The 14940-nt window shown below is 33.1% G+C and overlaps 1 protein-coding gene across 1 annotated transcript; it reads right to left on the bottom strand.

Annotated features, from left to right (window-relative positions):
• Nucleotides 1-5895: 5895 nt before the first annotated feature.
• Nucleotides 5896-9338, bottom strand: LOC111881408 (uncharacterized). The gene is made up of 12 exons (XM_023877800.3): nt 8970-9338; nt 8504-8632; nt 8015-8209; nt 7881-7928; nt 7645-7773; nt 7388-7512; nt 7200-7310; nt 6885-6993; nt 6668-6786; nt 6441-6594; nt 6226-6370; nt 5896-6119 (listed from the first exon to the last, which is right to left on the bottom strand). The coding sequence occupies exons 1-12, from the start codon at nt 9078-9080 to the stop codon at nt 6043-6045; spliced, it is 1452 nt and encodes a 483-aa protein (XP_023733568.1). The 5' UTR covers nt 9081-9338; the 3' UTR covers nt 5896-6042.
• Nucleotides 9339-14940: the final 5602 nt, after the last annotated feature.

Raw genomic sequence — 14940 nt, 5'->3', positions numbered from 1 at the left:
ATGTTATATATTTTGATCAAAATTAAAAATAAAATGAAAAATAAAGTAAATATAATTATAAATCTCTATTCTAATAAATGAATAGTTTTAATGTCCTTTGCCAAGTGTCACTCTAATACAACACCTCATTAATATTATGTCATGTGTCATGTACATATATTAGGCAACTCATTTCGAAATTCAAATTTACATTTTCTAATTATATGTTAAATTTGGAGTTATAATAACTTTAAAAACTTGATATATCTCTTAATTAATAATTTATTTAAAATAATTGATTAATATTTATAAATTTTTATTATGAAAGTTTAATTAATTTTATAATCCGTGGTTCCCACGGGTTATAAACTAGTATATAAATATATAACCAGTGTTGTAAAACTCGCCGAGTTGGCCGATTACTCCTCCGAGTACTCGCTACTCCCCCCCTTGCCAAGGCGAGTTACATAATCCCGAGTAATTCTCGATCGGCCCCTTACGAACTGAGTATTATTGTGAAATTCGGTCAACTTGGTAATTAATATGTATAATATACTTAATGATTTATTATTTAACACACACACATGTGATTATTACTACATATATATCTTAAATTTTCAGTAATTATTCACGAAATGAGACCATTATGTGTTTTTCATTTTTTGTGTATTCACATGTATCCAATTTTGTTATATATTTCAATCAACTTATGATTTTATCTTATGATTTTGACATATATAATTTCATTAAAAATAGACAAAACTTAAAAAAATGGTCCCTGTGGTTTTCAAAAATATCAAGTTTAGTCCCTAAGTTCAAAAAACCTCACAGATGGTCCCTGTGGTTTCAAAACTTTTAACAAATGGTCATTTTCGTTAACTCCGTTAACTTTTGACCGTTAAGTGAAGGGTATTTCAGTCATTTCACAACCACAGGGACCATTTATGAAGTTTTGCCTTAATTTTTTTTTAAAAGAAAAATAAATATAATTATTTAATATTAAAGGGCCCCTCTCTCTCTCTCCAACCAAACCACCGATTGATAAAAAACAAAAAGGTTTGAATGCTCATATGGGCTTACTCTTCCAGATCCTTCGATTCCTTCCTCCGGTCACCGCCGACCACCACCAGATTCACCTGTTAATATAGCCGCTCGTGGCAGGGAATTGGTAGTTCGGTGGTGGCAATCGATCACAAAGAGCAAAACAAGAGGCTGATTATCAATAACTATAAAAATGGGGAAAAGGATCTTTGATTCTTAGTCTTTTCCTTCATCTGATCAGGAAGGAAAGAAACGAGCGAGGCAGACGATTGCAGTCTCCGACACTGGCTGACAATCATGAGGAGGGGTGGCGTCGATCTCCGACGAGCCCTTTTTCACTGTTACTTTTCCCGATCCGACATCAAAACACACATGGGAGGGAGGCAGCTGCAATCACCAATCAAAGGGAGTGTCACAGGTGCTCAATCGGACTGATGAAGGAGGAATAAGATCCGAAGCAGCAAGGGCTGCTTAAGCATTGACCTGCGAAGGAGAAGGAAGGAAGGCAGATCCGAGGGAAACGGGTAAGCTGCGCCTGCAACTCCGGTGAGGAAAGGTGCGAAGGGGGGGAAATGCGATGAACGACCGGAGGAGGTGGCGAGGCTGCTCCCCAACGAGCCTCATCGTGGTTTCTTCCTTGTCACCGATAGCAATGATTTGGAAGGGAATCGGAGCAACTGCAGCAACAATGATTGAGGTGGGGTGTTTGGGGTTGAGCTCCAACGAAGCTAAGGAGGTAAAGTGGTGGGGATGATTTCTTTTTCCGGTGAGCCTTCCTCGGTCCTTTTGCCTCGTCTCCGACAATAATTCTCAACAGAAAAGTAGCAACAACAGGGGCGTTCGGATGGAGCTTCTCAGACACGAGTGTGTTGCAGTCAATTGAAGAAGAAAATGGAAGATGGAGGGAAAGAGAGAGAGAGAGAGAGAGAGAGAGAGAGAGAGAGAGAGAGGTTCTTTAATATTAAATAATTATATATATTTTTTTTTAAATTAAGGCAAAACTTCATAAATGGTCCATGTGGTTGTGAAATGACTGAAATACCCTTCACTTAACGGTCAAAAGTTAACGGAGTTAGCGAAAAGGACCATTTGTTAAAAGTTTTGAAACCACAGGGACCATCTGTGAGGTTTTTTGAACTTAGGGACTAAACTTGATATTTTTGAAAACAACAGGGACCATTTTTGAAGTTTTGTCTTAAAAATATTTCTACACAAATTTCCAAATCCGAGTACTCCCCGAGTACTCGCTATTCGGTAGTCGGCCGAACAGGTACCGAGTAACGAGTTCTACAACCTTGTATATAACTAATAAATTATTTTATTAAAACATATGCATTTAACACAACACGAAGAACTTATTATCAAAATTTCTATTTCTCTCGTGACAAAGGAGTAAAACTGTAATGGGATAAGTAGGGACATAGAAGTCGTAATCAAGTAATAAATGGTCAAACTTAATAAAATTGGCTGCCCTTGGAATGGCCAACATCCCATTTTCTAAGAGAATGGAGGGGTTGCATAGAGAATGATAGTCTCATGTCTCTCCTCACATACATCCTTTTGTCCCTTTCCAACACAACAAATATTCTGGCCCATATATTGGTCCCTTATAGAGTTAAACTATGATGTTAAATAAAAACTTCGAATTCAAAAATTACTTTAAGTAATGTTTAAGAAAGACTCCTCTTTATTATAACTAATCTACTAGATTATCTTTATTTAATATTATCCTAATCATGTTTGTTATTTTTTATATAATTTTATATATTTCAAAAGTTTCAAACTACTTTTATAGAACATAAATATACAAATAAAAGTTAGTGTTTATAATTTACAACTAGTTTTGCCAAATACATGTTATTTTATGTATCATCACATCAAAGTATAAATAAAATACCAAAAAGGTTCACAATCATCATATGAGTTTGATTAGTTATAAAGATTATTGAATTGTTCAACTGAAACACATAATAATCTATGAAATCAAAACTTATAATTTCATATCTAACTTACTAAAAATGTAATCCTATAATAATTCTTATGACTCCTGCCAAGGGTAAAAAAATTAGACAAAGATTTGAGATGAATTCCCAAAAGTCCAAAATAAAAAAAATAAAAAATAAAAAAAAATAAAAAAAAAAAAAACATAAAAAAAATCATGATCCATACATTCATAGGATAAGAATAAAGAATTAAAATGCTAAATAATGATGCATTGGTCTGTCCCAAGCACATGATCCATCATCGGATCTAAACCAAAAAATATAAATGAGAACGGTCCAAAAGGGTATCAAAGTAATTTCACCCAAAGCAAAGTTAGCCAGCCAGCCACATTGGCTATATAAACCAATTGGATCTTTATTTCCCATGCACACAAACCCCCCCAAGTTTGAAGAAAGTTATAAGAGTTTGAGAAGATGGTTTCAAAGGTGGAGCAAGCGAAGGATAGTCAACAACAAAAAAGTCAAAATCACTACCACAACCACAACCACCAGCAGCAGCGTCAGTCGGTGATTCAGAAAGAGATGATAATGCAATGTAACAAAGTCAACACCACCAAGTTCAAGAGAAGCACATCACATCTTCAAGACGATGGTGTGTCTTCCGCCATTCTGTTGCTAGCGTGCATCGCCTGTGGCCCATGATCCAATTATATAGATTTTAATCATTGAAACTGTAATATATATACATATGTGTTTCGTAATTTCATAGCAGTTTAATATATACTTTTAGTTTTAATAGATTTATCGTAGTGTTTTGTTACAATATTACGTTGAAAAATGGTAAATTGGTTAATAAGTATAGAACAAAGTTTTCATTTATTTGATTGGGAAAATTTGCATATAATCAAACAAATGATCAAGTTATCAAAAGCTAGATTCTATTTTGGATCATAAGATATTTTATTTTATTATAAACTTATAACATATGTTTTTAAACGTTGATTATAAATTACATAAGAAGACAAATTCTTTTCTATGTACAATTTTCCTTTTCCCTTTTTTTTTTCACGTATTAAACTTGCAAACGAGCTTATTTGGGTTGTGATTGCAACTCGTGTAGGTGACTTTGGCCACAAAAATAGGTATTGATAATCAATTTTATAACAATTGACAATTTTTTTTATTATTATTTTCAATACCTAATTTCATCTATTATAACTAAAATAAAAAGCACATTGGTCTTATGTGTAACTTGCTCGATTCAAAATATGATGGTTTCCCAAAGAATCTATATAAAGTATTATTAATTATTGTCTTAGCGCTAAAAAAAATCGATATTTGATGTTAGGAGTTTTGATAGGGGATACAAACATTGAACTTTATTCATATAAATTAACTAATGTTGGTTAAAATTTTGTTGATAATTAAGACGTTAATTTGTTCAATATAGAAAATGGCTAAAGACAAAACAAGTTAAATACGTGGAATGAGTTAAAGGTCGTTTAAAATGTATTTGACGCTTACAAGTTACAATATCAACGTGACACTACTCTTGTTGACTAATTGACCATAACATAGTTTGATTTTTTATTCTTCTTCCTGCCCATGTTGGTTATTTAGCAAACAAAGTGGATATATTTTATACAAGTCGAAGCAACTGACCATAATATCATATGCATATGCAAATGCAATGAATATATTCGAAAACAAGAAGCTTGTCCATATATAGATATATATCAAACCCAAGAACATGGGGCACGTGGTGATCATCCAGTAACTCACGTGCCACTGTTTTGTGGAGGACTCGAGGATACCAGTACTACCGTTGGGCTACATACAATGCACTCAGGAGTCAGGAATGTTTAGAATAATAATATTTAAAACTCAAAAACCGTCCAAAATTCGATAAACTGTATCGATCTTTAGATTAACTGAACTGTTTTCTTTATTATATTCAGTTTGGTTAATTGAATAACTTCCTTCTTTTGGGGTATTGCAATCAACGAACCCAATTAAATTTGAGTTTGGGCTTCCTACAAATAACCAAAAAAAAAACATACGAACAAGAAACAATTTTGTCAAGAAGATCATCTTTTAGTGACTTATGCAACCCAAAAGAGTAGAGTAGAATTTCGAAAATTCCAAAGCATCCAAAAATTTGTTTATTGCGTAATAAATAACTCAAGTTGATAACTTTGGTGTGAGATATCTGCTTCTAAATCTTTGATGTGTGTGTGTGTGTCGGCATGTCGCTATAGATGTATTTTGCATTTTGCTTCGTGCTAACCTCATTTCTATGCTTAGAGTTTCCATTTTTCCCTTGGATTATGATTTTTGCGTTGTGAGGTTAGATAAGTTGGGATTTGGGATTAATTCTACATCAAGCGTTGCATTTACTTACAATGTTTTTAGCTTATGTTGCATATTTGAGTTTTATGATATTTATAACAACGTAGTTTATTATTTCAATGCTTTCCCTCAAGATAAAAGTTCTAAATGACTAATGAGTTTAAATGTTTTTACAGGGTAAAACATATGGATTTTGTGAACATCAATATTCCCCTGCAAATGTCTAACCCATGTAACGCTTATTAGGCTTTCCAAACATATGTTCTCATATTGATGCTTAAATCGGTGGTTGGAAGATTTAGAGCTTGTGGACATTTACAATATATTATTAAATTGATGTTTGAAATAGTATTTTATACTTTATGGTTGCTTATATTATTTTCGATCCCCTTGCATACCCTTTTTGACAATTTATTTTATTCTCAAAAGATTTTAAATAGTTAGGGAAGTTCACTGCACAATTTACCTCAAATAGTTTTCAAACAATTTTTTTAAAAGACTATTTCAAACTACCCATGCTATAGATGTTTCAATTGGTCATACGGAAGTTAGGAGCATCATGCAAGAGAAACCCCATATAGCATACGGACAAACAAGGGGCTCGATTCAAATTAGAATTAAAACTCACACTTTTCTAGTGGTATAGTATACCACTGTACTAATTAAATTGATAAACAAACGATTTGACTCTACCATAAACAAGATTTATATATATAAAGCTTCATCTATATCAATTACGGTTGTTTCCCCAAAATATTCTTCTCAAAAACCCACGTTGGTTTCGTTCTCTGGTCCTCATATCCTCGACTGAAAATATTATAATAAAACATATATAGATACTCTACGATTATAGTAATAAATAATTTCAAGATGTAAAGAGTTGTTGAAATTGAGTTGATGGAAGGCAAGGCACCTTTTAGTCTGCCAGCAAGAAATAACGCTTCTTCAGCAATGGGCCTCCATTGCTCCGCACATGAGCAGTCGATTCCCAGACCGACACTAAGCCCTCTCAACAATTGCACCGTGCGAAGAACAGAAAACAATTCCTCCGGAAAAGACTAAACAAAGTAATCCAATCAGTGTAATGGAATGACCGATTCCATTCCATCAGAAGTGAAAGACACATACCCGTACTGCGACTTTTTTAATTGAAGAATCTTCCGAGAAAGGCTGCAACACCTTCACTCCGGGTGGTAATTTTGTATCAAACATTACCTGAGCCAACTTAAACAATTCCGTCTTTTCATCTGAACACATGCTTAACGTATCTATGCCAAGTTCCCTTTATAAATATAATTACACCGATTAATTAACATTTATTAGTCTAAATGGACATAATTTTTTAATGTATTTACCGAAAGCCCTCTGACGCCCTTGTGGGGTCATTATCAGCTATAGCTAGAACCAAATTGGCATAACCGAGCCTCAACGTGTTTGGAAGATCTTTCACTTGTCCATAATCGAGCAACGCCACCTAAAAGATAATTTAACAAAAAAAGGAAAAAGAAAATATAAATTCAAGCATGAAACAGCATTGTTTAGAAGAAAAAGAAAATTAAGCCACATAATTACCTCCGAGCCTTTACAGATGAGAATATTTCCAGGGTGGGGATCCGCATGAAAGAATCCACTCTTGAGTATCATCTGTCCATATGCAAGTGTAAGACTTTTTAGGATGTTCCTGCATTTGAAGAGGGTCTTCACTTAGAAACAGACCTTATGTAAGTGTTTCTTTTTTACTTAATGCAGAAAGAAACTTTTTACAAATTTGCCCTAGTTTACTTTTTTCCTTCCATTTTCTTAATTATTCATTTATCCAGATAACACTATTTAAGAATAAGGTGGCAAACGAAATTCTTCATACTCTCTAAGTCTGTGGGGGCTTACTGCTTTGCTGCTGCTGCCATCTTACCATCCGGATTTATGCCCCTTTTTGTAATTTCATCTCCAAGATTCAGAATCGGGATCCCATCTATATACTCCATTGCCAAAACCCTCCTATTTTTCAATATTCAAATTTAGAAAATTTCAAAAAGGGGGTATTTTAGACATTTTACTAGCAGCCAAATACTCACCTGGTGACCGCATTGCGTACAACCCGTGGGACTTTAACAGGTGTCTTTCGGTTAACTGAAAGTAGAAAAGCTCTAATTCTATCCATGGCATCAGCTTCTCTTGTAAAATCGAATTCATACCCTATCTTGAATGACATGAATGAAAACAAGATTAGTATATTACAATTTACAAAACAACAAACGTAAAATTACCTAAGTGTCCCTAGCTTTATTCAAAACGATTATCTGATTGTGATTCTTGGGTGTATTTTATTCACCTGTTTCTCCATTTCTTTACACACGGAGAAGAAATCAAATTTGACATCTGTCTTTTGTATGCACAATGCAAAAGCTTGCAAATTCCTAATATCTGTCATCATCAAATCTTGAACACCAGGATGTTGTACCTATACCATGTATTATAATTGAAAAAGATATTTAGATTTTGTAAATATAATTAAATTAAATAATTCTCCCCTCTCAGAGTAATCATAGATTTTTTCTGTGGCCTTACCTTGACAACAATATCATTTCTATCACCTTTTAACCTAGCTCGATGAACCTAAATCAGAAAGAAACATATGTGAGGTATAATATAAAACATTCAATTGAACAACTTTTAGTTTTTGGTTGTGATAAACAGGATACCTGTGCAATTGAAGCAGAGCCAATTGGATCCCAATCAAATCTTTCAAACATTTCATCAACACTTTTACCTAATTCCTTCTCAAGAACAAGTTGCACCATGTTTGATGGGGTTGCAGGAGCTTGATCACATAGAGTAACTAATCTCCTCACCCATGCAGCTGGTGCTAAGTCCGGTTTTCCAAGAATTTGAGCAATCTAACAAAGTTATTATATAATATATATAAGTATTATAAATTTATAATCCTACAATCAAAGATCTTGATAATGGACTTAATGAGGACTTAATCTCATAAGCTATATGTGGATCTTTCTTTTTGCTTAATGCAGAAAGTTGGGAACATAAGCTGAAAATTTACCGATTACCCAACCTAATTCATCACACAACAAAAATACTACGACCCATATAGAATTACAAATTAAGAGTCCATAAAAAGGCAGAAGAACAATACCCATCATAAAAAGATTCAATTTTTTTTATCAAACACTAACCTTAAGAAAGAATCCACCCATGTCAGAACACATGGAATAAACTTTTTCAGCTGCATGTTCATGTTGTCTCTCCCACATTGCTTCTGCCTTCTCCACATCCTTCTCGAAATTAACTCGAAGCTGAAACACCTGATAATGCAACACACCATAAAATGAAAGCATCAAGAAACCATGAATACCTCAAATTGGGACAATAATGGCAAGAAAACACTTTTACCCACAAAAAGAAAACGTCGAGAAACAAAGAAGAACTGAAATTGGGATAACAAAGGCCAAAAAACACAATATAACCCCAAAGTGATAACATCAAGAAGCCAAGAAGACCTCAATTACGAAAATATGGCTAAGAGAACACAAGACACCCGAAAAAATATATATATATAACATCGAGAAACCAAAAATAGAACCTCAATTGGGGCAACAATTACTATCTGGCTTACTTCTAACGATTCCTCGAATCGTTTACCTTATAACCAGTGTAGATATCCACAGCTCGGGCCCAGAATTGGAAGGAGCGTTGCCATGGTCTAAAGCCAGTAGAAAACTTCTCTTGAAATTCTGTGAAATCAAGAGGCATACTGTGAGTGTGTCTTTGGTTCCTACTTCCCGCAAGATTATTCGTGAAACTGGACGAACATGGGAAAAAATAAAGGGGTTTTGCTCATTATATGTGCGTGATTCAAGTGGTCACCCTTTTGCGTTACTCCTTGATTCCATTTTGAGCCATGCGAGAATGAGTGAAGGTTTGGAACTTTGGGTAATATCGGTTAGCTAGAAATGTGGCTACGATGGAATTCTGGAATTGGTGCTGGGCCCGTTTATGCTATGCTAAAATGTGGAGCGTATCGTTATCTAAACACTCAAGGCATGTGCTATGGATTTTAGGAGTGTTCAATGATGAAATTGATGTCTTGTATTTTTCTTTAAAAGAGACGAGTTGGGTTGTAAATGAACTCAAATTTAACTATGCTTAATCGTTTGGCGGAAAGTTCATTTATGTTCGTTTAAACGAACGAACACGAACACGAACAATGATCTCGTTCGTTCAATTATGTTCATGAACATTCGTTTATGTTTTATTGTTAAAGATCGTTTATGTTCGTTCATCTAACTTTTTTTTATGTTCATATATACTTAATTGTGTTTTATTATATTAATATATCATATGTTCATATATGTTCAAGTATGTTTTTTTTATCTTGTTTATTTATGTTCGTTTGTTTATGTTCGTTTAGCATGTTCATGAACATAAACGAACGAGACTGAACAACGTAATTTGTTAAACGAAAGAACATGAACAAAAAAAACTTGTTTGTTTATCCTTTCGTGTTCATTTATTTGTTCTGTTAACTTAAACAAACAAACATGAACAAGCATTATTCGTATTCGTTTGGTTCGTTTACAGCCCTTGGGATGTGATTTGGTATGGTATCTATAAACATAGTTTAATTTGAAACGTATTTTTGTTAATATTTTGATTACATGGTTATATTATAATTATGTTATGTACAACACCAATATTCGTTATATACAGTTTATTATAATTAGGCTTGTTTTTTGTTTTATATATTATAATTAATGTTATTTTTTATATTGTTTAAGTAAATATTTATTTTGAATCATGTTAATTAAATACATTTTATTTGGAATAAAGACCTATAAAATTTTTAATTTTGAAACAATTTCATATATTAACTTTGGAAATGATTTCTTTGGAATTTGGATGACTAAATTAATAATTTAGTATATAACTGAAAGTAGGGATGAACATTTGGACCGGAGAATCGGCCGGAATCGGTACCGGAACCGGAACCGGATAAAACCGATTGGACTGAGACCGGGACAATATTCTTGTGGATTTTTAGAACCAGAAACCGGCAAAAACCGAAATCGTAACTGAAATATTTCTCAAATTATGTTGTTATTCCTCAAGAATCAGTTCCAACATTGAAGACTCGGCAAGAAACGATAGGAATCGGAACCGGTAGAACTGACGGTCCTGTTAGGTTCCTATTTTCCACCAAGTTCGGTTACCGGGCCGGTTCCGACCAGGCCAGTTCCAATGCTCATCTGAAAGTCAAAATGTTAAATCAATCAAATACATTATTTAATTAAAAGAATAGAATTAACATATAAAAATTTATTTAATTAAAAGAATAGAATTAACATATAAAAATATTGTTTATATTTAACCACATGTTTTATTTTTCCAATAATATTTTTCTCTTTTTCTTAATTTCTTTTTTCTAAATTTTAGTTTAATTGTAAATACTAAAATATAATAATATCTATGTAACTAATTGTGCATAAAGTTGTAAAATTTTTTTAAACATATATAAAGTTTTAAATTTTTTTTCCTCTTTTTCTTATTTTTTTTTTCTATAATTTAGTTAAATCTGAATACTAAAATATAGTAATATCTATGTAACTAATTGTGTATAAAGTTTTTTATAAAAATTTAAACATATATAAATAAGATTTTATTTTGAAATCTCAAACATAACACGTAACAATAAAATATCGAAACTTGTATAGATATTTATAATTGATCAATTAAGAATACAAAAAATATTAAATTAAAATCCAAATCATCAACTAAGTATAAAAGTTTAGATTTAACTTACAAAACATAACTAAATAGAATAACTTCATTCTGAAATTCACACATTTGTTTCATAGTAATTGTAGGACGAAAAATGTTAAGTTACACTATAATGTATATATACAAACATATGAGCTTATAACTTTAACATTGTAACATTGCTCGAAAACTGGTAAAACAATTCAAAAAACACAAAAACCTTTAAGTTTTGGTAATTTTCTTTCTATATTGTTTTTCTCTCTTATTTTGTATGTGATTTAAAACGTGGCCAAAAAACTCAAACTAACAAAAACTTTAAAAATTTTACATTATTCTTAATCGTCACTTTGTATGTGATCTATATTTGTGTGTTGCTCAAATGATCGACCTTTTTTTATGATAATAATAAAAAACCTATTCAGCTACTAGATATTTGATACTCATAAAATATAATATTAAATTGAATACTTAATAATTATAAGATATATGTTAAAAAGAACTCTTAAGTGAATATCATTAATTACTTGAAATATGAAAAGTTATAGAGAATTCAAATGAATATGATGTAAGAATGATAATTATCATGAACAATATAAATTTGGATGACCTCTATTATAAGATTATAAAGATAAAGATGCATTGGTTTAATGAAAAACACACATGTTCTCTTTGGGGTAGATCATGAGTTTGAATTGTGCAATCTCCTTTAGCATCATTTTTCTTTCTTTCTTTCTTTTTTATTTGTTCTTTAAGATCTACTCACATCAACAAAACCAACTTCCTTTTTTAAGATATGGTGTTGCAATCCACGTCATCAAGTTGGTCGAAACCAACATCAATAAAACTAACACATTAGCGCTCAGGTGAGTCAACCAGATGGTAACCGACTAACTGTGTAAATAATGCATTTTGTAACATTAAACCTAATTATCTCCTTGAATTCGTGCCACTTTGCAACTTGATGTGATAAAGGAGTTTATAAGAATTCTTACAACTCTAAGGACCTTAAAGTTAATTTTCAAAACATATAGAGTTAACTGTAACTTTGGCATTTCATTTTAACCTTCAACTTTCTAAAACATTTCCGATTTAGCTCCAACTCAATTTGCCAAAATCTAGCTAAGGGAAGAAGAGAGAATTCTTTTTTAACCAAAGAGACGGCGAGGCCAGAAGTTAGGGCATGTAGATTCATAGTCTTATTGATTTCTTTGCAATCAATGATACGAGTCTTCACAAATTTACACGTCTGTTTTCCAGTAAATATGTTTATGTATCTGAATTTCAACGCAAAATTACGTTTAGGTTACGCTATTTCAAGTTCTAGGTTGAATTTCTCTACCAAATCTTTACATTTTATGATGTTTTATATATGTGAAGTACACGAACAAGTATTCCAAATATAATGAAAAAAACATATGTCATCATAGCTGATGAATACCGATTCTGTGCAAGTAATGTGTGCGTCGAAGATTTGTAGTTCAAGTCGCTTGGTTAAAGTTAGATTGCAAGCCGGATCACTTTTAAACTTGGTTTTGTCAAATAATTATAGTATTTGTGTTGAGATTCAAACCCAATTTGATGTTCTTGATCATATTATTGGGAGATCTTTTGTTTTTTAGTTGTTAATAGAATTTTGCTAGAGTATTCAGTTATTTTAAAACAGGAAGAATGAAGAACTTCTGCTATTGAATTTTTTGCCTCATTAGAATTAGAAATATCAACATAGGTACCAATCTGATCAGTTAGGGTTATGTTCAGTCAAGTATCGATTACAAAGACTTAATGAAATGAGAGTGTGTGGATTATTTTGTTGTGGTGATAACTATCTAAAATGTGTGAACGTTGGGCATCTTTAAGAATCAAGATGTTGATTCTAGGTATCTATGAATATGATAGAAAGAACATAAATCATAGCTTCACCAAGTTTGGTGTTCCATAAAAAAAGAAACCGCAATATATTTTCTAACAATTGGTTTTGCACCAAAGTTCAGAAGAACATGCTCATGAAGTTCATTGTTCCAGAGAAAGAAGTAGAGTTGCATACAATATTATTGAGGAGGTATTAGCAATTGATGTTCATCATTCATGCTCAATAGTCACATTTTTAAGCACCAATTATTAGGCATTAAACCCTAAACAAATGTGAAACAACATGTCCTTGTATTGTTTAAATTATGCAGTATTTGATTCCATTTGTTGAACAAGAGAATTCCCAAATGTCACATAAGTGTAAGCTTCATCCTTGAAATGACATATTTAGAGATCAAGAAGATCATAAGATTCATATGGATGTAAATAAATGGCGTTATGGATACTCTCGACCAACATTTTGACAATAGGCACTACAATATTCTAAATTTGTATGTGCAATCAAATCAATTTCACCACTTTTATATATAATAATAATAATGTTTTATGGAAATTTTAAATAATATATATTCTTTAAATTAAATTTCAGAGTGAGGGCAATTGCTTGGTAGAATTATGTGGAGCATTGCACTGTGATTATGTAATAAATTATGTTGTTCCAAAATCAAAGTGCAATCCTACAGTTGCAGCAAGAAATTCTCACTTATGTGAGGTTGTATACTATCACATTTCATGACTATATATTTTTTTATAAAGTTTTATGTTTTAAAATAATATTTTAATTAATTATAGAGTCTTGTCTTGCCGACTTGTAACAACCCAAATTTTCGACAATATTTTTTTTCATTTTTAATTAATAAACATACTTGCATTAACCATAAATTTCATCACAATTGTTTTCAAATCCACCTTTATTACAATTTGTTTAAAACATCAGAGTGTCCCAAAAAGGTAGTAATAAAAGAGAGATAGAGTGCACGCCGCACCATCACGCTTTGCCCTTGCCTTTGGGCTCGGATGTACCTGAAACACATCCACAAATGGTAAGCTTGAAAGCTTAGTGAGTTCCCTACGACACACCCACACACAAGCACAAAATATATCATACATGCTAATCAGCTATACAAACATATAAACCATGCAAGCCAACACATAGGGAAGCCCTGAAAACCCTCCAGGGTCTTACTCCGGGTGCCATAGGAACCCCCTCATGGTCTTAGCCCAATGCCTCGGGAACCCCCCCCCCCCCCCCCCCGAGGTCTTCGACCTAGGATGCCAATGAAACCCTCCCAAGTCTTATACCTAAGTGCCCCGGGAATCCCCCGAGCTCTTCCATACCAACATAATCACAAAGCACCTAGTTTCACAGAATGGCTAACACGTATCACATCTCATATAATGGGTCGGCCTTGGTGCCTTAGACCCATGGGTATGGTGAGGAGACTCACCTCCGTTTGCCGAAAACCAAAGCTGCTCTCCTAATAATCCGGAATCTCTCGGGCTGGATAATAGTATTAAATAATATTAGATCCTTAAATTAATCAGGAGGGAAAGACCCAAGCCCAACCCTATTCATGCGGCCCAATTAATCTTCCTTTGAAAATGGGCCCAAAGTCCAAGTCCAAAATTACTAATGGGCCTCTTGGCCCAGTAAGGCCCTCCCAAAAGTCCATGACCCAAATCCAAAGATATAGCCCATATTTCACAGAATGCAGTCAACCCAATAACCAAGATGAGGCCCAAAAGTCGCCAGACCCAAAACAGAAACGGACCAATCTGCCTTGCGTACGCTCAACGTACCTCTTTGGCACGCGTCGCGTACTGGACTCTCAAAGGCTATGCGTAGCGTACACTGAGTACGCCCGACGTTCGCCTGAGTTTAGCACTTTCCCCATTAAGTGCTTAATATCCCATTCTTTTACGTCCAAAAGCTAGATCTGAGTTCTTTAACACGTCCTAAGGCATAAAGTTGCTAACTTTATGTCTT

The sequence above is a fragment of the Lactuca sativa genome, chromosome 1, assembly GCF_002870075.4.
Source record: "Lactuca sativa cultivar Salinas chromosome 1, Lsat_Salinas_v11, whole genome shotgun sequence".
Taxonomy (NCBI): Eukaryota; Viridiplantae; Streptophyta; class Magnoliopsida; order Asterales; family Asteraceae; genus Lactuca; species Lactuca sativa.
This window is presented reverse-complemented; position numbering and strand designations above follow the sequence as displayed.

Coding starts and splice junctions, on each gene's coding strand:
- LOC111881408 (XM_023877800.3), bottom strand. CDS start 9,080: ATGCCTCTTGATTTCACAGAATTTCAAGAGAAGTTTTCTACTGGCTTT. Junction 7,513..7,644: donor GTAAAGAAATGGAGAAACAG/GTGAATAAAATA, acceptor ATGTCATTCAAG/ATAGGGTATGAATTCGATTT. Junction 6,994..7,199: donor ATGGCAGCAGCAGCAAAGCA/GTAAGCCCCCAC, acceptor CTTCAAATGCAG/GAACATCCTAAAAAGTCTTA.